Genomic DNA, 24,509 nt, shown 5'->3' with positions numbered 1-24,509 from the left:
TACATATTGTTTCTTTTCAAAGGGTTGTTTCTTACCCTTAAGGAATGGCATTTTCCTTTTAGATTTTCCTACAAATTTTGAGGCCTCAAATTGCTTAGTCTTGGGCTCCGTGTCGTTGAGACTAGTGAGTGCACCTGGACACGTATTATCTTCATTGATTAATACGAATTTAATTGCCTCTTCAAGCATCTTAGATAAGCTACTTTTCACTTTCTTTTTACAAGCCTTATCTAGTCCCCTTATGAATCCTCGTCTTTTGAAATTCATCTATTCCTTCCAATTTGAAGATTATCTCACAATACTCCTTGAGATATGTTAGCAACGGTCTTCCCTTTTGTCTGACAAAATCCCAATCTTCCCAATTTCTTTCCATTTCATTTTCAAGAAGGAATTCTTTCAAAAAAACCGATTCAAATTGAGCACAAGTTTCAGGTATTTTATTTGCCTCCTTTAAAGTTCTCCACCATTTATATGCCTTTGGCCCCAAGGTTAAACTGGCCTCCAACGCTTGAAGAAGTGGTGGAGTATTCTTTTGTGTAAATCTTCCCATTTTTGGAGGAAGTTAAAGATAGTATCTTTATTTGTCTTTTTTCTCCCTATGAAACTGAGAGGGGTTCATATCTTTTAACACTAGGTTATCCCTCGGCTTTTGGTGGGTTTCTCTTTGGTATTGCATAGTCACATCTAGATCTTTCGATGAAGATGGAATATCTGAGATCTCTACCTTACCTTTATCCCTTTCTAGTAATAAGACTACTTGGGATTTTATTTCGGTGAGTACTTGAGTTAGTAACTCAATTTGAACCCCCTGTGCTTGCACACGAGCAATTAAATCATCAAATCGTTCTCGTGTAGCAAAAAATTATTCCCATTTTTCTTCTTGTATTTCCATTTCATGGGAATCCACCGTAGGGTGGTCCCCAGAACTAGAACCTTCGATTACCCCCTCTCTCTCTTTCCCCTCCATCTATACATTGGAATTAGAAAGAAAATATAAGAAATTTGCGTACAAAGATGAGGTACTTCCCTAATTACAAAGGTAGGACAGATGTCGATGGTCTCTATAAGGTAGAGATGGCGTGAAAAACGGTGCAGCTTTCCTTAGATCTGCACTAATTGTGTGCAGGTCGCATGGGAATAATGCTTGTCGACAAGAGCGTTGGGTAAGGGTGTGATTAAACACCCCCGCCAGGTCGCGTGGAAACAAGGCTGTGACCTGAATTATGAATAGAAGCGAGACTTGGCCCGACTTGAAACCATCCCGTCGTGGTCGCCAATACGGACACTAACGATTGGCGTGGCCTAACTTGAAACCATCCTGTCGCGATCGCCAACACAGAAAGTGACAATTAACGTGGCCCGACTACAGTTCTCATCAAGATCGCCAACGCGGACGTGGTTGAAGCGGCTCTGATACTAGTATTACATGCAGGACTCTTTTCTACCGGTGTCCCCACTCACCTATAAGGAAAACGAGCACGAGAGAGTTCTCCTCGACTCTCCACCCAATCAAGCTAGGAAGTTGCTGGCTAGAAACCCCAAATCATGACTCTCCCACTAGCCGTCCACTTCAGGTGAGTTCTACTATTTTTAAACTCACTTACTTCCTAGGCTCCCCTTGACCCTGTTCAGGCGCCTAAGGCCCCGGGACGGTCATCTCTCGCACTTGTTCCCCAACAAGTTACACAATAAATGTAACATTGACGAATAAGTTTGATACATTCATGCAATCTCAAATTCAAAAGAAGTCGAGTGGATCACTGCTTATATACCAAAAAGGCAACAAATGGCAATTTTATTATACTGATTTTGTATGTTGATAGCATGCTGATTGGTAGTAGGGATGTTCGTGTGTTGGACACATTGAAGCATAACCTACATAGTAGTGTTTTGATATGAATAATCTTGATGAGGCAAATCACATTATTGGCATGTGTATACTTAGGAACAAATCGAAAGGTCTTCTTTATCTATCACGACACGAGTATGTATCCAAGATTTTGCAACGTTTCAATATGGAGGGGGGCAAAGCAATTGGTATACCATTGCCTCCATATGTGAAACTCAATGCAGAGGACAGCTCTACATCTGATGATGAAACGGCTAATATGGCCAAGATTCCATATGCTTCAGCTGTGGGTAGCTTGATGTACGCTATGGTTGCTACATGTCTTGACATAGCATTTGCGGTGGGAGTGGTTAGGAGGTGCATGGCATATCCTAGTAGAAAGCATTGGAAAGCAATGAAAGGTATCATAAGATATCTTGAGGGCACAAAGGATTTGTGCATCCGCTTTGGAAAGCAAAAGGCATTTGTCATTGGCTTTACGAATATGGACTGATGGTCATGCTAGCCGTAGGAAGTCTACTTCAAGGTATGTATTCATCTTCGTAGGGGGAGCAATTTCCTTGATCTCCAAGCTGCAGAAGTATGTTGCATTGTCTACTACAGAGGTAGAGTATGTGGCTGCCACTAAGGCATGCAAGGAGGTTTTATGGCTTTCACATCTGGTGGAAAAGCTTGGTATTACCGAGACTCTTGTTCTCCATTGCAATAGCCAGAGTGCTATCATGCTAGCACAGAATCGTGTCCTTCATGCAAAGAGAAAGTACATACAAGTGAAGTATCACTTTATCAAGGATGTACTTAACAGTAAAAGTATTGAGCTTGCTAAGGTACATACAGATGATAATCTTGTAGAATTTCTCACGAAGGGTCTTCCAACAAAGTGGTTTGCTCATTGCTGACAAATGATGGGAGTTGGATAGTATATGTATTTCAACTAAGTACGTACTTAGGCTTGGCTGATTCTTTTCTCAACCTTGAGGCACACTATCTTTAGGTGGAAGGTTGTTGGGAATAAAAGGCCACTATGCCTTTTATACGTGCTCGTGTGTGAACACACCCTTAGCACTTGTACTTTACATATAACTATCACACAAAAAAACCTAAACAAAGGTACAACTCATTGTACCCACACATCATGCATCTCTCTTACTCTCACTCTCTACGGATTTAAGTCTGACTACACCTACAACAATGAGCAAACCTTCTACTTGTGATGGATTTTGGTAAGCTGAGATCTACTTTATTGTTTAGCTATTGTAGCGTAATTGACTAATTTGACGTTTCTGGTGCCATATTCTTTACCATCCAAATATATATGTCAACTTATTCCTCAATGTCAACTCCCTTCTCACGCATTAATGAGATGAAGAGCTAGTTGGGAGTCAAACAAGACTTGGCGGAGGTTTGCCCATTTCTAGGTGAGACTATTGTGAGAAACTCTTTGAAAAGTAGGAGATTTGCTTCTGGTATGGAAGCATCGCTGTCATTATCTCAACAACTTATATAATTCAAGCATCTCTGTTGGAATTGGATAGCCCTTGGTGAAAACTTGTGGCTGTAAACGCCCCGAACAACGTAGTATGCTTAACAATTATGATATTCGCTTGTTTTCGAGATTTAATATAAAAGAGAATGAACACTTAAAGCTAAAAATGCAAATTACTCACAAATTACAGCCACGAAAATGTAAAAGTAATGGAGACAAGATTGAGGGTTGAAGATGGGCAATCCCCCCCCCCGAAGGAATGTATTTCTACTCAACCCAAGTCCCTTAGGGAAGAGCTCAGTTACAATCAACCAAAGAGTGAGGAGAAGTAATTCTCACTCTCACAAGATCATACAAAGATGTACAAACACACATGCATTATCTATTATGCAATGATAAGAACTGATTTCTTTACAGTATGAGAGAAGAAAAAGGAAAAATCAACCTTTCTCCATCATTGATCAGTAGTACATGGATAGGGCTTGCTTCTTGTTGCTAAAATGGAAGAAAGAGCTCGAGAAGGAGGTGCTGTAATGAATTTGCAAGCTTGCTGTCTTAAAAAACAGCATTGATAGAAGAGGGAATATGGAGGAACTTGATAATGGAGAAGAGGGGGATGATGATGGGGATGGATGGGGCTAGTTTCTGGCTATCTGTCGGTGCTGTACATGAGTTTACAGCAAAGAAAAATGATGCTAAATGAAGAAAAACGAGCTCTTATTTATAGGAGAGGGAAGAGCTAGTACAAAAGGGGAAAGTGGAGTAGCATAAGACAAGTGTCCAACCACATGTCATGAAATGTGACAAGTGGTGGGACACTTGGAAACTTGTGTGACAAGTGTCTTGACACTTGTCTCTTCTCTATGGCCTTCCTTTTTGGGCTAAATACTGTCAAGAATAGAAACAACCAAATTTAGTAAGCACAGTCAGAGTACAAAATTTACTATTTTTAGAATGACATCCCTATTTTTTAGGACTAGCATTTTTAGGCTAATTCGAGGCTCCTAAATTTTAGGGACCTCCTAAAATTTAGGGACCCCCCAATATGGGTGTCATATGAAAGCTTTTTCCATGTACATCGCAAAAACGGTATCAGAATCTTCATGTGACTTTCCTATGCAAAGAAATGTGCATTTCAAGCTTTCAGCCCACACATGCACATTGTACAAGCATTTCATAATCATGCCATCTTATTGATTGTAACTGTCTGTTCTAGCGGATCTAGCCCACACTTCAAGGCATCAATCCTTTCTGTGTGCAAGTCTAACCCTGATATGTGTGAGTTCTGGTCACATGCGCCCAATCGGGCCATATAGGTGGAAGTGTGAACTATCTTTTCTCTTACACACCGCGTGGGTCCACCATAACCTGTGACCACTCATCAGTGGACAGCTCCAATGCACTTTTCTTTATATCTAATTAGTGCAAAGGAAACAAATTTAATAAATCATTATATAGTCAAATTAATGAAAAAGGATACAAATTCTGTTTCTATAGAGTTGTAACAATGGCACTGAGTTAGGGGCCATCATCATTTTCAGAAGTACTAAGTCAGAGGGCACCATAAAGAGAAGCACAGAGATGTAGTCTAATAGTGAGTTAATTGTTTGAATAATTGCTCACCCTTTCTCTCTCTCTCCACCGTTTCCATCGCTGAACATCGCACCTCCACTACGACCTGTCACTACAGTTGCCAATGCTATTAGTAACAATTTGAAGGACTATACCTCATCTTATTTTAGCGATTTCAACCACCCCTATCTTTCTCTAATGGAACGTGCCAAATAGATACGTCTTTGGCTTGTACTTGGCAACTAATCCAAGATAGAATATTTAGCTTAGTTGAGAGCTTGAGCCATACAAACACCCAAAAGTTGCCTATTAAGAGAAAGATAGTACAACAATCCAAATGTAAATTACTTTGCACATGGAGTACTTATGTTCTCAATATATGATGTCAATTGTTGACACTAGATTTAGCCATAAAGAGAAGAGATTCATGCCAAAATTACCTATTGTTTGTCCCACTAGTGAAATCCCATTCGATTCCATTAGACTGTTACATGCTAGCTCACATTTTGTAAGGTTTCCAGGCATATCCTCCAATATGAAAATCTCCACACACACACACACACACACATCCATCAATTGTCTTAACCAGTTTTACATCAATGTTTTTCTACATTGAGGTGACTTGCTGCAACTGCATCATTATTGCACATCATCCATCCACGTGAGCCTTTGCAACATTGGTAAGAATACCAATTATTAATAATCAAGTGCCACCCTCACTCATAATGGCTGACGAATCTCATTCAAGTGTCACATGCTCCTAACTCTTTAAAGATACACCACCTAGGAACATGGATTATTGGCGATCATCCGCATACTTTTAACATCCTTGTTTGTGCAATGCCTAATCCCTCTTACACATGGCCCAATCTTTGTTCATTTCCTTGCGAACAACAGCCTCCATAACTACAAGGCAAGGAGAGCAAAACTCATCTTAGAGTTCATGTTTAACATATGCTATTGTACGGGCACAACTAACTTTCCATACTTGTGGTACCATGTCTATACCTTATCTCTTTCAACAATCTCAAGTGACTTCCATTTTCTCTAACGGATGTTGCTACTTCAATCCTCAATTTGCTTGGATATGGCAGCTAGTCCAAGATAGAACATTAGCTTATTGAGCCTAAGCCGATTTGTGAACACATAAGTTGGCTACTAAGAGAAAGATAGTGCAACAATACCCCAAAAATGGCGGATTATTTCCAATCAAGAGAAAGCATGTGTGGCAATCAAGACTCCAGAGAAAGCATGGGTGGCTTTATAATGGTATCCACAAGTAAACTTTGTGTGACCCAATATACCTAAATGTTGAACACCTTGACTTTGGCCTTGGACAGCTAGTACTTTTGTTGATTGCACAAATCCTTTGCTGATGAATGAATATGTGCACGAGTTGTTGTAGTGTTAGCCTTACAAGTTGAATAGCAAAAGTCACTTGGTATTCAATCCCTCACAAACTATAGATCAATATTGCACAAGTACACTCAAGAAGTTGCATAGCATAATTGCCTCATATGGCCATGGCTATGATGCAATCCAAGTCATAATGGACCAATTGCCATAAATGGCTCACTTCATTTTCGCACAAACAAATCGTATAAAGGTACAAATTAACATATATGTCACAAGACTTAAATGATTTTCGAACACCAAGTCGAGCACTTAGTTGTGCATATGTTAGATACACACGTGAGATTAAGTTAAATGTGTCACAACGGCAAATAATCCTAGCTTTGACAATGGGGGAGATTAAGAGGAGTTGTCATGGGCAAGTGCTAGAGGAGCACCTACAACAAATCTTAGTCAAGGACATTAAATTTCCCTTTGGGAATGACTTTTGGTGTCATAGGGATTAGACATTCAAACATTTTAATGTCCTAGACAAAGGGTTGTAAAAAGTTTCAACAATTCCAAGTTCACAAAGGTTAAATTCAAGCTAGGCATGGCTAAAGTTCAGACCTAGACATGTATTCTATTTAATTAATTATTATTATTATTGGCTAGGAATTAACTCTAGCGGCTGAGCGTGCATAGAAAGATTTGATACTTGGTAGTTGGCTAAGTTTGGATGCTTGTGCCCACATCAATTGGTGACTCAATGTTGTACTCCACTATATCATGTCTTCATATATGGATTTTATTTCTCGAGCATATCTTTGAGTTCTCTCTTTGCAATATTCTACTATTTTCTCTTCCCTTGCAATCTCTGTTTCTTTCTTAAGTTGTGCAGTCTATTACAACAGTCTTCTACCCTTTGATTGCTACACCCACTAACATGGTATCAAATGTCCATATTAGGTCCCAAAGTGTCGTTTTCTATTGTTGCAAGTCTAACAACTTCTTCCCTTGTTGTTATTGATCTTCCTTGACTGCTTCCAAGTGTTTCCAACCTAGGCTACTAAAACCAGCCTTCCTTCCGTGGATGGGTGGTAAATCCCTGATTACAACTTAATTACGGCAGCAAACAATAAATGCAAATCTGAAAATACAAATTTACCTACTGATCTTGGACAATGCACACCCAATTGGCCCCAAAATTGGCGCCCCTTTCGGTATTTCTTTAGCTTTATTGAAGAAGAAGTTGATTTATAATGGGATTCTCCCAAACCCCTTCGCAATCCAAACTCCCCTTGCTCTCCAAAGTGACCAGCAAGTCTTCAATCTGATTTGCCCCTTGTTTCGGGCACTTACTTGGCCTTTACCCACTTCATAAACGATGGAAATGCCCCAAATTCAATGGTTGGCTAGTCCTCCACCTAAATTTAGCTGAAATTCACCTTCAGCCCTAAAAAATCCAAGTCTTGGAGCTTCCAATCTTTGGCACGCTTCCCGAGGTTGATGGTAAACCCTAATTTCTATTGTAAATTAGGGTTTATTGCAAAGAAATTTGCAATTTCCCAACCTCCAAGGGTCCAAATGCTGAGATCTTCAGAGCAAGGCTTTGAAATGGCTAGGAGATGAGAGAGAAAGCTGTAGAGAGAGAAATTTCAGAGTTTTGTCACAAAGAATGACTGAAAATAGAACAAATGCAGCTGCTGCCCTACCACAATAGAATTGAATGCTATTGCCTACAACTGAGACATCCAAATCAGCTATCACCTTGTACCTGGATGCAATCGCCCACCTATGGAGAGTCCGAATCTACAATCGCCTCCTCAAAACTCACTCGTGGCTAGCTACAATGGCTGAAAATAGGCTGGCCATGGCTGCTCACAGCACTCCCACACTTTGCTACAGCAAGAATGATCTCGTTTTTCCTCTTCTTCAACCTTTTACCAACCTGTATGGGCAAGATTGCCGAGTGGCAACCTTCCCAAATAGTTTTTGCAACATTATCCATCATTAAATATTAATTTTCAGTCTTTAATTATTGAAAATTAATCTAATAATCATTTCAATGCCCAAAAAAATAATCCGATTGGCCAATAATTAAATTGGTTGGGCATCTTCCACTGCAGAGTCTCTCTATGCCATCTTTGACCATTAGATCGGCGTTAGGTACCATTAAACGCCACATCTCTAGTGTCACCAACTAACACTTATGGCCAAATGAATGACCTAGGCCAACAATTGACACCAGATACCACTTAGTACCTGTGCAACATAACTTATAGCAACTTTTACCTTTGACATCTTGTGATTTTCTAGGGTCCGAGGCCCGTAAATTTACTCTAATCCTAGTTGCACCTCACATATGCAACATTTACTTAATCATGTGATTAAAAATTAATCCACATGTTAAGTGAGATTTCAAAAATACATGTCCTCATGACAACCACCCCTATCTGCTATGTTGTTCAACTTGTCAAGTGCCCCTGAAATCTACATTTTGATCAACCATACATTCGTTTTGCTTCCATAACTAGATTCCACGCTGTATTGACTGCATTTAATGCTATTGTTGCTTGCATTTTGATTCCCAACATCTATGTTATCAGGTTTTGCATCATCTAGTGGCTTGGTGACAATATTTTCAGGCTGACTTTGCTGCTTTTGGTTTTGCTCTCACTAATTTCACCTTGTTCAATCTGATCTTACCTACTTTCAGCAATTCATTTTGTGATCAGCTCCTCTCTTTCACCAGCAATCCTTTTTTTGCATTCCTCAGTGACATGCCCCTTTTTCTTGCAATAATTACATCTCTTTTTCTTAGCACCCTCATCATTGGTGCTTGAAGAGTCCATAGAAGAGGCTGGCTTGCCTTTGCCCTTTCAGTTGGATGGATGCCAGGACTTCCTTTGTTTCAACACTTGGATACAAACGCTTGGTGTTTCATACCTATGTTGAAGCAATTCACTCGTGATTGCTCTTCTTGCAATGACAATGACACCAACGCATCAAATGTGTATGCATCAACGTCTCCTTTTGCACACAAGAGAAGTGTACTGGCGGCAAAACTCTAATAAGACTTGGATAGGCCAACCAAGACTATAAAAACAAGAGAAGCATCAAGAATAATTACATCTAAATTTTGCAAGCTACATCAAGCGAGAATGATCAGTCTATGGCTGATTGTGAAACTAGAATATAACAGGCCGAAATTGGGAGGGCTATGATGCTCTTTGGGAGCAACATGAAATATAACCACTTGGGTAGACAATATAGAAATGCAATTGCTTGTCTTCATGTAGACTTTGGATACCATAAAATTGCAATTGACTATGTTAGTGGAAATAGATAGAAAGGGTAGAGATAGCAAAAGAGAAATGCAAGATAAAAGTTCACAATCATAGATCCAAACACACCTTCCAACATCAAAGAATGTTGGTGGGGTTAGAAGTGGGTGTAGCAATGAAAGCGTGTAAATTTGTTGTAATAGCCTACACAAAACAAGATAGAAGAGAGGGATTGCAAAGAAAGAGAATGAAACATCCACCTAAGATTCAACATACACACAAGACACAACACAAGTTGTATCCATGAATATAAAGGGATTGGACGTCAAACTCACCTCCTAGTCATAGAGCCAAATGGGCTCACCCTCGAGCTTGGAAGCTAGTAGCACTCCAATTCGCGACCACATCCCAAGCATTGGCCTCCCATACCACCCATCCACACCTTCCCAGTGTATGGATACGTCGATCAACAAGCCAAAAGTCCAAGAGTGATGATCACAAAATGTGTAAAATAGGGCCTTGAGTCCTATAAATAGGGCGCAACTAACTTAACCCCAAAGTGTTAGTGCATTTGCACTAAGTCACCGCCTTGTCTCCGAGTAGGCAATTCTTTGACTTGACCAAATACTCCGAATACATAGTTTGACGAGACCATTTAGTCATATCCCTATGGTCAAGAACCATTAGGGTTCAAGTGGAATATACTGAGCTATGTCCTCAAGCCGTGGGACTTCCTCAATCGAAGGTATTCTTTTACCTTGTTCCAATAGTCATTTTAAACAACTCACATGAAACACAAGATAAACTTGAATCTCCAAAGATAAACCACCTCGTAGGTTATCATATTTATCTTCTCGGTAATTTGAAAAATGCCACAATACTTTAGATTATTTATAGCACTTGCTAGTAGTCACTGAATCAAAGTCCTTTAGGACATTAAGATAAATCCACATGCCCTTCTAGAGCTCTCAAGGAGTATGATGTTGGCTAACATAAAATGAAACACAATCTTGGACTATTTTAATGCTTTCCTTTGCACTCATCAACATCTCTTGCATATCATGTAAAAAGTTCTAGTGTAAAGGGGCTATAGCGAATAGCCAAATGCTTTGCATTGTTATGAGCAAACTCTATCTAAGGAAGATAATGCTCCCAATTGTTACACTTATCACCTATTCCTCCATAGTTCTAGTATCAACACTCCCTTATCCACATCATGCTTGACACTAATCTACTTGTATCGCCTAACTTGTGACTTGACAAATAACCTCCCAATCCTATCACCTAATTCGGCACATCAAAATCTCCCCCAACAATCCCAACATTGAGACATTCTTTTCCCCAGTCTTGATCAACATTAATCCCATAAAATAAAAATACTATTCATATACAACCCCTTCACAAGCACAAGATTTGGGGATTTTCGCAACAAACATCAATTTTCACTCAATTTCTTCAAAAATTTTAAGAATCCAAAACCCCCAATTTTCACCAAAATTTTAGAGATCTTATGTTCAATGAGTAAATTTGCCCAATTTCACATCAAAAATATAGGGCTTTTCACATTCAAGTCCAAATTTCCTCAAATCAATTCGAGACTTAGTGAAATTTATCCAAATTCATCAACATTAAGGCTGATTTCATCATCTACACCGAAAATTTGGGAACACTAGAGCCTTCTCACCGACAAATTTTCATCAACATCATCAATTGTGTACAAAATGCAAGTTTTTTTAGTTTTTTCTTGCTTTGTTATACTGTCACAGTTATAAGCACATATTTGGCAACCATCATTGTGAAAATTCAGTTGTAAACAACAAGCAACAGCAAGCAAAAATGACTTCCAAACTATGTTTCTGGACTCCAATAAATTGGATGGCACAAATTATCCAATCTGAACATACATGATGAAGCATGACAACTTTGGGGTTACATGTTCACATGTTAGGCCTACATGCCCTATTGCACAATATGTTACTCATCCAATTCATCCATTGTTACAAGTGGATCTTCCAATCCACCTTCTACGGCACATCCCACCATTGATCAATTGAAATAGAATGGGAGAATTGCCCAAGCACATGCTTTAATTGCACTATCGTGCAAGAGACAAGTTATTCTACACATTTGATCGTGCACAACAGCGAAGGATTCTTGGGATAAACTTGTTTTGTTGTGACAAGTTCGCAATGAGGCTTATGCAACCTATGTGCACAAACAACTTAAGATGGAGCATGTGACTGCGGGTGATTCAATGGATGCCTACATCACATGTGTAAAGGATATAACAAGGCAAGTTCATTCCTAACCTTGATAATCCGATTCAGAAACTTTTTTTTTTATCCTTTTGAGTTAGCATATTGAAATTGAGAAAAGAACAAAAACCTAAATTTGCAAGCTGAACAAAAGCAATTGGATAATTTTTCATTCAATTTGTGGCAAGTATGAATTTATGATTCAAAGCCTTTTCAAAAAATCCAATTTGACATTATACCAAAGTCCAATCAGCTTATTACTGCTATCTAAAGTATTTCCAGTTTGTATCATCGAAGATACTAGGTCCTAATTTGCAAAACTAAACAAAAGACATGAATTTCTTGGCATGATATGTTGCAATAGCAGCAAATTCTCTGTCGTAATTGTAGGTACAGCACTTATTTCTCTTTCTAAGCAAGGCACATGTCAAATCTTGCAAGTCACATGCTGTTTGCAACATTAAATGCTGTTGTAATAGCTGGGACAGGCAGTTGGAATGGTAAATACACTTTTAAAGTAGTCATGTTGCTATCTTTGCCGTAAACGTGACTAAATCTGCTGCCAGTGATACATTTAATGCAATGGTTAACTTGTTTGAAGTAGTCATGGCCCAATTTTGTGCAGCTGGCTTTTCCCCTATGCAATTGACTTTCAAAGCAGTCGTAGTAGATCCTTGCTGTCTACACGGCAGTTTGAAGACAGGCATAAGCATTAAATTCAGTCATGGGATGTTTGGCTGCAATCAAGAACCATGCTCACAGTCGTTTTGCTGGTTTGACAAAGCTCAGATACCCCCATATGCTTGTGTTGTGCAGTCTATTACAGTGGTCTTCTACACTTCCATCGCTGCATTCATTTCTAACATGGTATTAGACGTCTGTGTCCAGGCTCTCAGTGCCGTTTTATGCTGTGGACAGTTTGCCCTCCCAGTTTTCTGGTGCTGATCTGCCTTCATCTGTCTGCTGCAGCCTAGGCAACCAGTCCCTGCCACAACCGACCTGATTTTCCACCCCCTGCAGCCTGCATTTTCAATCAGCTATCTGCACTTTCTGATTTTCTGCAATATTTTAATGCTGATACCTATATTTGATGCTTATTTGTCTGTGTTTTGACCTGCATCAGCTGTATTCTGTGCATTTACTCCTTGTGCAAGCTGGGCAACAGTGATTTCAGCTTTCTGACCATGTTTTTTGGCTGTTCTCACTCTGATTCTCCCAGATTTTGCAGACTTTTCATGCTCCACTCCTTTAACACTACATGTAAACTCATACTTTGTACAATCTATGTTGTGTTTGGCTATACTGTCTCTCTATTCTTTATCTTCTCTTCCTATCCTCTCCAGACGGCTCCTCCCTGATGTTCTACTAATGGCAAACTTCATGGCCCTAATTACTTAACCTAGAGTGCTGTTATGAAAGCATGGTCTGTGCATAAGCCATTGTGGTACATGGTTTCTCGAGCTATTGAGAATCCTTGACCTCCCACTCCTCTTCCTAATGAATGGGACCAAGGCAACCATGAGGAAGTTGGGCTTACATGGGATTCCAATGATATCCGCACATATTCTACATTGCTTCAATCTATCTCTAAAGAGGTTCTACTAGCAGTAACCTCCTACAAGATAGCTTCAACAATATGGGCAAAGCTTCAAATGTTGTACAAGGCACCCTTGACCATGCATGCAGTTACCCTCTATGGCTAGCTCTAGAAGATCAAGTTCGAGCCAAAGGATACTATCCAATCATTCTTGCTTAATGTCAAGTAGATATATAAGGCAAAGACCAAGGTGCAAAAGGGGTCATCTTTTACAAATCAAGGGAAAAGCTTGGTAGCCCTTCTTGCTACTTTCCAATACAAGTGATAATATCATCCCTCACGACTCTCCAGTGCCAAAGAGGAAGTGTGAGAGGGTGGTGAGGTGGGGCAGTGAACCTCGTCTACATAAAGTACACAAATGAAAAGGATCCAAAGAGGGACTTCCCTTCCATATCGCGACTCAAGTCGGGCCAGTTTTGAAATCTTGGAACTAGGATTGACTTCCAAGTTCATGATGGGTTGTTACTTGACAACAAGTGAGATTGGCTCCTAGTCCAAGCTCACATGAGGGGACACTTTGGGGGTCTAGCCAAAGGCGGGGAATCCATGGTCACGTATGCTCATAGACATTGTCAATATGAAGGCCATGTATGCTAGTGTGAGGCATTGTTTGACAAACACAAAGAACTTCAATGATTCTTCCCTATTTTCAGGAGCTAGTATGATCAACATCAACATCGGTTCTTTCCGAGGCATCTTTGGTGGCTTAATCACCCACTGCTTGGGTATCCATGGTCCTAATCTAGTGGTCTTTGTTGTATCAACTATCATGAGTCGTGATTATTTTATCGTTGTATTATATCAAGTCACCCACGATCTAAGAGAGGGTGTTGATAGTTTTATCAACTCATGAGTGAGTTTGGGTATGTGCAGTAATGGGCCAAACGTTGTAGTGATTTTAGGTATTTTTCATGTGCAATTTTTGTGGTGATTTTAGCAATTATTGCCAACCGACTAACATTTAATGCTCGCCGATTTGATTGCATTTATGGCATATTTTTGGCCCACACATTCAAGCTCCCTCTTTAAGAGATTTAGTTATCCCCTAGACTAGCATTCTTAGGTTATAGTTGGTGCAATCGCTTCTCTCGAGTATCAATTTGTGCATCTTCCAACAAGCACCAATTTCCAAGCAATTTTGTACCATGTGGGCAAGCAAGGCAAGCTGCCTTTATTGCTGTCCATCAATCGGCTAGAGTTAGTGGGAAGACAACTTAATTTGGCAAGTCAACCAAATCTGGTAGCAATTGGCCAAATTTGGCTAGACAACCTACCATATTTTTCCTCATTATTTCTGGCTATTTATTGGCCACTCAACCAGCATACAAACACATTCTATTTTGCACACTTCGAGGAGCACAAGTGGTGAGATCTTCAAGTGGAGAGATTCGCAAACATACACACCACCCACATCTGCATATCTGCTTCCTTATTTAACATTCTTCATTGCAATTTACTACATTCTACTCTCTCTCTCTCTCTCTCTCTCTCTCTCTCTCTCTCTCTCCGTGTTCACTCTTTACTCTAGACTCTCAATCCGGTCATACACTTCCACATTTGTTGCACTCTGACACCCTCCTCCACAATCATTCATCCATCATGTACAAATTCCAACATAGGCCCTATTGGAGAGAGGAGCCGATGCCAATGTCCATGCAACCAGTTGGCAATGACTCACTGTTGTCAAACTACCTCATGTTTGGTATATAGATTCCATTTCCCGAGCATATCTCTAAGTTGTCTCTTTGCAAAGTTCTTTTATTTTCTTTTGTTTACTCTTTTTTCTCGTGTTGTGCAATCTATTACAACCTTCTATGCTAGCATCACTATCCACTCCTAACACTTCTAACCTCTTCAAAAGCATGCATTCCCTCCTATACTTCGATTGTGGCCTCAAGTCCTAGAGAGTAAGACATCATTTATGAAAATTCAAGCATCATATGTCAAGACTAAAGCTTTAATATGACATATTTATACATAAACCTGAATTTTGACACATATTGGCTGTCCTTCTCCTTGTCTAGCCAAGGAAACATTAACTCCAAAGGCCAAAAAGCTGAAAGTTGAACAAAAAAGCTAAGACTTGTATTTTAAAAGCATCACGAAGACAACCACAATAATAATATCAATGCCATAACCTTCACCATTTTTATTGATGTCAACCTATCGAACCCCTTTCTTGCAAAAGGAATCAATCCAAGGTTTTCTACACCCAGGCTGAGAAGGATAATCATCACCATCATCAATGGACTGACTTTTCTCCACCATGTAAGTCTTTCAAAGCTTCATTTTCATCTAACTAAGTTACCTATGTATAATTTTGACGAGCAAGGTTGCTTCTACTTTATTGAGCATATTTAGGTATCGTTCTTCATCAAGTAAGATTATTCTACTCTTTCCCATTGCTCCAATTCTTCATGATAGGCTTCTCCAAGACTATCTAAAGGTCGATTTTGCCTCTTAACTTTGAGGTCTCAATTTGGGACTTAAAAGTTGACTAGAGGATGATTATCTTCATCGTACAAGAATTTGGAAAAGGACATCTCAATGAAACAACTGAGTTTTTTTCCTGGTGAGAAACACGGACCCTTTTACATTAGTACCTTGTTCATGTGTTTTCCATTTTGTGTCTTATGTTATTGCTTAGGTGTGATTAAAAGTATTGATAATGGTCACACAACCTTTACCAAGTTTCAAAAACTACCATCAATGACTAACAATATGGGGTGATAAAGCTCTTGTAGAAACAATAAGTGCTTTGATGCTCCAATAGTGCAAAATTGCACCACCTACAGTGGCTACCATAGAGAACTGGAAATCACATGGATGAGGTAACCCTAGTCAAGAGAGAATTTACTTTGAGCTAAACATTGGAAGTGCCATAACAATATGAATGTAGTCCCGATCTTATAGAGAGGATCATGTCTTCAAATATCTCATTGATCATCTAAAACCTCAGGAGATGGCATGCATTGAGCCCATGTAGAGCTTTATATCAATGTTATACATATAGCCAAGCTAAAACAGCTGGTCTACATTGGTAACAAAGGCATTTAGCCAGCCATAGGTTTGCACATTAACAAGATCCAAGGGCAAACTAGTGTGTCTCTTTGAAAACGGGTGCATGCAACCAGCATAATAAAGAAGAAGACATGTCTTCTATATTCACATTGGTCCTTGCATCACAATGTTAGTAGAAAATACTATTAGTCATCCTTGGCAAGATTGCAATGTTTTCTCTTTCGTCCCCCAAGAAGAGAAAATCCTATGATACAACACAAGCACTGAGTCGGTCATGATGTTGGTACGACATTGCAATGTTCTTAACATTACGAGGAGAGTTACCGCAAGAGAAATTTCCATCAATAAATACCTCATTCAGAACGTAAAATGCAGTACAAGTGCTCTTGTCAGCGATGACGCTGGTAGGCTGTTACGAACAAAACTAGGAGAATGCCTGCAGTGCTATCACGCCGGTATGGCATTGCAATACCAAAACTAGGAGAATCAATGCAAACTTACCACGCTGGTATGACATTTCCATGTCTGCTAGAAATGCTGTTCGCCTTGCCTAACTTACCTGTTACATTTTGCTTCTGAGACATGCAGTAGCAAAAGGTAGACAACGTTGAGAATGCCTATTACGATAAGACCATTTGCTTACAAAACTAGGAGAAGCGCAACTTCTTCTTGAGTTAATAATGCCGGAACAGTGATAACAGGCAACCAGACAGCAGCAGGCGAATCAGTAAAAACAACAAACTGTGCTTCCAGACATTGAGACAGTAATGCACCTGTGGATTTGAGCAAGCCAATGCCTCGTCCGGAACCCCTGGAAACATGTCGCAATGTCTGCATGGTCCAATGCGGGCGCAGCCCGCCGACTCTGACTAGGGTTTAAGGCCCAAAAACCTTGCAACCGTGCTCAACATGAAACTAAGCTAAGAGTAAATAAACGAAACTCGCCTAAAAATGAGCTTTTTTTAAATACCATAGTAATAAAGTTTTGATAAATGCATCTTAAATTAGATTGAATAGAGGCAGATAAATACGCTTATGTACTAGCATTTGCCCCCCTCAAGGCATGCTATGTTAGTGTAGTAGTGATGAAGCTCCCTATAAGGGAGCATCCTCTTGCTTCCTTACCAAACAGTGTTGAGACGATATTGGTAGCGTGTTGCGCCATCTTCGAATTGCCCGTTCCTTTGTAACTATTTCTCAATCTAAAACATCTTCTCACTTTCATTCTCAAAACTCTCTCTCTCTTTTCTTGCAATTGTGTTATGTCGTGACGTGACGTGTCGTGCCGTGCCGCGCCGTGTCGTGCTGTGACGTGACGTGTTATGTTGTGCCAAAGTCAACTTGGGGATATTTACCTTACACACTCCTAGTGTGAAACACTTGGTATCAGAGCCTCTCCTCACGCGAAGGCAGGACCTTCAACGGGTGTGGGAGTGATCATAGTGGAAAGCTAGTTGTGTGTCATCAAAAATGGGTGGACGCAACAAAAATAAAAGTGCAGCTAGAGAGAAACAAGATGAAATCTCGGTAGCCCTCGGAATTGGGGCTAGTAAACCTCAAATGGAGGTTGGGGAAGAGTACCCAACGGAACATGAGGATGATTTGGATGCAGCACTGAAGGAAAGAGTGGCGCTTCGTAGGGAGCCCAACTCTATTGATGCCATGCAGGGTATGATGCAATATCTTTTGGCCACAATGTTGCCCAAAGCTATGGGAAAAATTCAGGCTGAAACAGATAATGAAGTTGAACCACATAGAAGACGCAGAAAGAAAGACAGAAGAGATCGGGATGATTCTTCTTCGGATGAAATGGGAAAATTTAAACCGCAACCACCGAACAAATACAAAGGAGAAAGAGACTTCGTCAACTTAAATAGATGGATCCGTGAGGTGGACGGGTACCTAAAATTAATGAAATTTTCAAGCCGTCGCAAAGGTCTCGCAACAGCTCAGTTATTAGATGGAGACGCGGCTAAGTGGCTTATGTTTGAGGAGGAACAGCAGGGGGGCAAACTTTCTTGGGAGGATCTACAGAAAGCAATGATAGATTATTTTGTTCCCAAGAATGAGCCCTTCAAAGTCAGAGACGAACGGCGTTTCCTCAAGCAGTATACTGGAAGAATGAGGGATTACATTCAAAAATATCGATCTCTTATGCTTCAGCTTCACGACAAGGATCCGACGACAAAACTACATGGTTTTCTATATGGTCTACAACGCTAGGCTCGTCAAGAAATAGAAAAACAGGAGCCAGCCACAGTTGCAAATGCTATGAATATGGCCGAAAGGCTCATGGATTTTGAAGGTAGGCAGGTCGGATCCATGCGCAATACGTCTTCTGGTGGCACATCATGGACTCCAAGAACAAGTCAAGGGTTCAATCAAACCAATGCTAGTGTAGAAACTGGATGGTCAAATCAACAACCCCTTCGAATTGAGTATACTAAAGGCACACGCATCGACTCAAGCCCTGCCAGTACATCTACAACCTTTAGATCTACAGGTGTAGGAACCGGTCGAAGTAATTTTTCATCGTGGGGGGGTTATTCTAGTGGATATAAAGGAAGGGGAGGGCCCATAGCATGTAATTTATGTGGAGGCCCCCACTTCGCTCGAGATTGTTCCAAAGGGGCAACGTCATCAAGAAGTGGGTCTAGGGCAGCTTATGTTCAAGCTGGTACCGCGTTGCCCCCATCCTCAGTTCATATCACAGAAATTGAAGAAGACAGTAAGAATTGGGACCATCAACCCAAAGTCGGTGCTGTCAGGGCTAACACCCCTCCTACTATGCCTGCTTTTATTCCTAGCATCAACAATATGTATGTGCAGGCAGCAGTGGAAGACATTTCGCAAAGTTTAATGGTGGACACTGGTGCCACACATAATTTTCTTTCACCGAAGTTAGCAGCGCGACTGGGTGTCAGGCCCTCGAAGGCAGCAGGTGTCGAAGTTTCATTCGTGTAGGGAAAATACAAAGCTTGTGAATTGGCAAAGGATGTTCTAGTGCAAATAGGGCAGTGGCGAGCAAAGTTAAACTTCATTGTTGTGCCCATGGATGGTTTTGAGGGTATCTTAGGAATGGATTGGGTAGATCATCATGTGGTGTAAACTTTGGGGATGCAAAGAAACAAGATTTATCTTCAAACCCCAACCACAGTGGTTTGGGTTCCATACTTTCGCAGTAAATCTCAGGATCATGCTGCATGTTCAGCGCTAAATCCACTGACTACTCATATCGACAATAAGCCGGTGAGTGACCCGTTCTTCACTGTTCATACTAACTATACACAGAAATGGGTTCCCAAACAGTCACCACAACAGCCCACACCAGTTAAGCAAGCTTCATCAAAAGTTCTTCACGCAATAGTGCAGCTACCAGATCTTAAAGTGAATACAGTTTCTCAACAACATCAGCAATCCAGCCCTCCACCCAAACCCGTCCCCATCCCAGTCTTCACAGGGGATACGTCTGCTCACAATCAGTATCACCAGGATCAAACTCAAATCTCAGCTATTTCAAAAATTACGGCTAAGCAGCTAGAAAAAGAGTTGAAACATGGGGGGCAATTACGTCTTTGCATTATACGCATAATTGAAGAAGAGCCAGTGATTCAGCAGATCATCTGGACCATAGGCAATGACAAGGTGCAAGAGCTCCGTAATCAGTTTCAAGACGTCATGCCTGACCGTTTGCCTGATGGGTTGCCGCCTCGCAGAAGTGTCGATCATAAGATTAATCTTTTGCCAGGAGCTCAACCTCTAGCTGGGCCGATTTACAGGATGACAGGCACGGAACTGGTGGAGCTCAAGAAGCAGATAGGTCAAATGGAAGCCTCTGGGCACATGCGGCCAAGTAGATCCCCCTATGGAGCTCCAGTACTCTTTGTTAAGAAGAAGGACGGCTCACTCCAGTTATGTACAGATTACCGGGCTCTCAACAAATTTACAGTCAGAAATCGATATCCCGTACCGGTCGTTGATGATTTATTGGATCGGCTTCAAGGTGCCAGGTTTTTCACGCGTCTCGACTTGAGGTCGGGATATCATCAGATCAGAATAGCAGAAGGGGATGAAGAAAAGACAGCTTTTAGGAGTCGTTATGGCAGTTATGAATGGCTGGTGATGCCTGAGGGACTCACTAATGCACCAGCAACCTTTTGTGAACTAATGGATAAAGTTTGTATTGATTTCCTAGATGATTTTGTAGTCATCTATATTGATGATGTGTTGATTTACAGCAAAACTCTGGAGGAGCATTTGGAGCACTTGCACAAAGTTTTCTCTCGGCTCCGCCACCATCAGCTATATGTTAAGCCCGAGAAGTGCGAGTTTGCAGTTGAGCAGATAGATTTTCTAGGCTTCTTGATCAAGCCGGATGGTATTGCAATTGACCCTAAGAAGGTGCAAGCCATCGTGAAGTGGCAACCCCCTACTAAGCTTGGACAACTCAGAGAATTTTTGGGTTTTACAATGTTCTGTCGCCGCTTTATTCAAGACTACAGCAAGCTCACAACGCCCTTAACAGATTTGACATCCCCCGCAACTACTTTTCAGTGGGACAGATAAGCAACAACAGGCGTTTGACCAACTCAAGCAGATGATAATACAGGCACCAATACTCAAGATGGCAGATTTTTCCTGCCCATTCGAAGTCCATACTGATGTCTCAGCATATGCCATTAGGGGCGTGCTTATGCAAGATGGACACCCAGTGTGTTATGAATCTAAGAAATTGGATGCTACAGAAAGGAGGTGGGCAACCCATGAGCAAGAGATGTTCGCAGTGGTCTACTGCTTAAGGAAGTGGAGACACTATGTTCAAGACAAACCCACAAAGGTCTACACAGATAATATATCTCTTAAATATTTCCAAACCCAACCGAAGCTCTCTCCCAAGCAAGCTAGATGGTAGGATTTCCTAGCAGAGTTTGATATAGAAATTTTACACAAGCCTGGGTCTTCTAATAAAATGCCAGATGCCCTTAGTCGAAGAGTCAAGTTACAAGCTATCACAGTGGGCTAAAAGTAGATTTGGTGCTCAAGTCAAAGAGCACATGCGGGGAAATGAAGAAGCTGAGCAGTTAATCAAAGACATAAAATTAGGTAAAACACCATGGGGCATGTATGAAATCAAAGATGGACTCATTCATTATCAGTCAGCACTATATGTTCCAAAGGTGGCAGCTCTCCGCAACCAAATACTCTGGGAGTGTCACGATAGTCCTATTGGGGGCCATTCCAGTCAGATCCGAACCTTTGATCGGCTTAAAAGATTTTTCTACTGGCCGAAGATGTGGGATGATGTTACACAATATGTACACACATGTCCTACCTGTCAGATGGTCAAAGCACAGCGCATGAAGCCACCAGGAGAGCTGCAAGAGATGCCCGTATCTTCCCGTCCTTGGGACGTGGTCAGTATGGACTTCATCACAGATCTTCCAAAGTCCCATGGTTGTACAACGATCTTTGTGGTAGTTGATTATTTTTCAAAGCAAGCCCATTTCATTCCAACAGAACCTCCCATTACAGCTCCTAGGGTGGCAAATTTGTTCTTTTCAAGAGTTTTCAAATATCATGGTCTACCTTTGGCTATCATCTCAGATCAGGATCCCCGATTTCTAAGCAACACGTGGAGGGAGTTATTCAAGTTATTGGATACTCAATTAAGGTTTTCTTCAACATATCATCCCCAAACCGATGGGCAGACAGAGAGACTCAATCAGGGCATTCAAGACTACATTCGAAGTTATGTTCGAGCATATCAGAAAGATTGGGCTCAATTTCTTGATATCCTTGAATTTCATTACAACGCCACACTCCATAGTTCTACCGGGTTTACTCCTTTTGAGGTGGCGACTGGTAAAGAAGTTATAACTCCCATGGCCTTAGCAGCACGAAAGCAATTTATCTCAAATCCAGATGCTGAAGAGTTTCTGCTCAATTGGAAACAACGCATGCAAGTCGCTCAAGATACTCTTCGTCAAAACAAGATTCTGGTAGCCAAAAGATACAACATCAATCGCCGCAAACATGTACAGTTCTTTCCAGGTGATTTGGTGTTGGTCAGTTCCAAAAATATAGATTTGCCCAAAAACCTAACTCCGAAGTTCAACAACAGATATTATGGCCCCTACAAGGTGGTGACCAATATTAATGATGTGACCTACAAACTACAGTTGCCACCCAATGTTTTAATTCATGATGCCTTTCATGTACAACTACTTCGGAGATTCCACGCCGACACCAGATTCGGTCGCCAACGTCCTTTGCCAGATCAACTTAAACATCTACCCTTCGAACCTGAAATCGTTCTTGCAACTCGCTTCACCGGTAAACATCCCGAATTCCATATCAAATGGAAGAATCGTCCAATCAAAGAAGCTTCATGGGTGATTGAACCCTTAGTCATTGAGCATGCTCGTGACTTACTCCTTCAGTTCTACAATGAAAGAGAAAATCCCGATCTTTATCATCCATTGTTACCTCCTGAGTGATTTTCTGTCTCACGAATTGTACAGTGAGAAGTGGGCAGAACAAATCTACTTCATCTTTTTGGCAAAGTCCTTTGTTCCACAAGTGTAATTGAGTCAGTGGGCAAGGCATACTACTTCCAGTATTTGACTATCCGTTTTATCTCACACTTGTATATTTCCGTGGATAAGACGTGGCTTGTACATACACCTATTGTAAATAGCGGGCTAAGACACTGATCTGCTCTCTAGGAGTGGATTAAGACCCCCGATCTTTTTGAGTCAAAAATCCAGTCCCTCTCTCGCCCAATGAGGACATTGAGCTTTCTCGTGGGGGGGGAGTGTATAAGGGAGTATCCTCTTGCTTCCTTACCAAACGGTGTTGAGATGATATTGGTAGCGTGTTGCGCCATCTTCGAATTGCCCGTTCCTTTGTAAATCTTTCTCAATCTAAAACATCTTCTCACTTTCATTCTCAAAACTCTCTCACTCTCTTTTCTTGCAATCGTGTTATGTCGTGACGTGACGTGTCGTGCCGTGCGGTGCCGTGCTGCGCCGTGCCGTGCCGTGCCGCGCCGCGCCGCGCCGCGCCGTGCTGTGACGTGTTGTGACGTGACGTGTTATGTTGTGCCAAAGTCAACTTGGGAATATTTACCTTACGCACTCCTAGTGTGTAACACTCCCAATGATTTCTAGTTAAGCGAGTTTCTCTTACCTCAAGTTTTGGATATGGCATCGCTATCCAAATTTTTCGTTGAAGTCTTTATGCACATTAAGGTTTTGGGATCTTCGTCTGTGTTGTTTATTTCTTTCCCTCTTTGAAAGGCTTCAATTGGAACCCAGCAAACATGCACAAACTAACTGCTCATCTTCGATTGTTTTGGGATGTATTGTACTACGCAAAATTTCTTGGAAGTTCTACATCTTAAAGTCGCACGATGCCATAAAACATTTATTTCTTTTTGTTGTTCAACAAGTAGTGGCAAGTTTTTGCAAAGGTTGTTAAACATTTAACTAGGTGGTTTGTATATGCCTAAACATGAAAGAGCAATTGCAAATGGATAAGAGCAACTCAACATCTCTAGTGAAAATTGTATCCTCTTTGTGGCAAACAAATGACCATTGTGGCGATTGCAAAGTATGTACATTTTATTATATGTTACACACAAGCATGCACATGTAATGCGAATGAATAAACATTGTGAGGCAATGTCATAATCCTTACAAAGTTCTTTTGATCAACCAAAAATTGAGCATGTTATTTTGGTACTAATGCGTACAAATTTCAAGGAGGTTTTATTCTTAATCCCACTCTTGACTTGCACTGGAAACTGCGTATGTTGCTCATGTTTTCCAATTTTAAAAACTTGTATTGTCCATCTCTTTATTAATCTTCAAATGTTTCTTCTTCTTTTTTTTTTGGGTGAATGTGAGAACCATAATCTCATAACATAAGATATACAAAGTCCTTATCATTATCCTTAGTAAGATAGGATTAGACAATACACGATGAGCCATAAAACTCAAAATAAAAGAAGTTACAACAATAAGGCTCAACTAGCCAAACAAGACTCCTTTTAGCTAACCAAGCACAACTAGCCATTTCAGCTAACCAAGCATAAGAGGGTAGTTTTTTT

General features: G+C 40.7%; 1 protein-coding gene across 3 annotated transcripts in view; it reads right to left on the bottom strand.

Annotated features, from left to right (window-relative positions):
- LOC148041712 (uncharacterized) overlaps positions 1-17,325 on the bottom strand; it is a 103,454-nt gene extending 86,129 nt beyond the window's left edge. For all 3 annotated transcript variants that reach the window (XR_015691344.1, XM_087681599.1, XM_087681612.1), the window contains exon 1: positions 17,173-17,325. Coding sequence is in view for 2 of the 3 variants with exons in the window: in XM_087681599.1 (XP_087537725.1) it covers positions 17,173-17,236 (64 nt within the window). In the remaining variant the exon portion in view is untranslated. The remainder of the gene's footprint in view (positions 1-17,172) is intronic.
- Between the last annotated feature and the right edge of the window lie 7,184 nt (positions 17,326-24,509).

The sequence above is a fragment of the Lygodium microphyllum genome, chromosome 1 (genome assembly GCF_053477565.2).
Source record: "Lygodium microphyllum isolate KBCC chromosome 1, Lygodium_microphyllum_v1.1.10, whole genome shotgun sequence".
Classification (NCBI taxonomy): Eukaryota; Viridiplantae; Streptophyta; class Polypodiopsida; order Schizaeales; family Lygodiaceae; genus Lygodium; species Lygodium microphyllum.
This window is presented reverse-complemented; position numbering and strand designations above follow the sequence as displayed.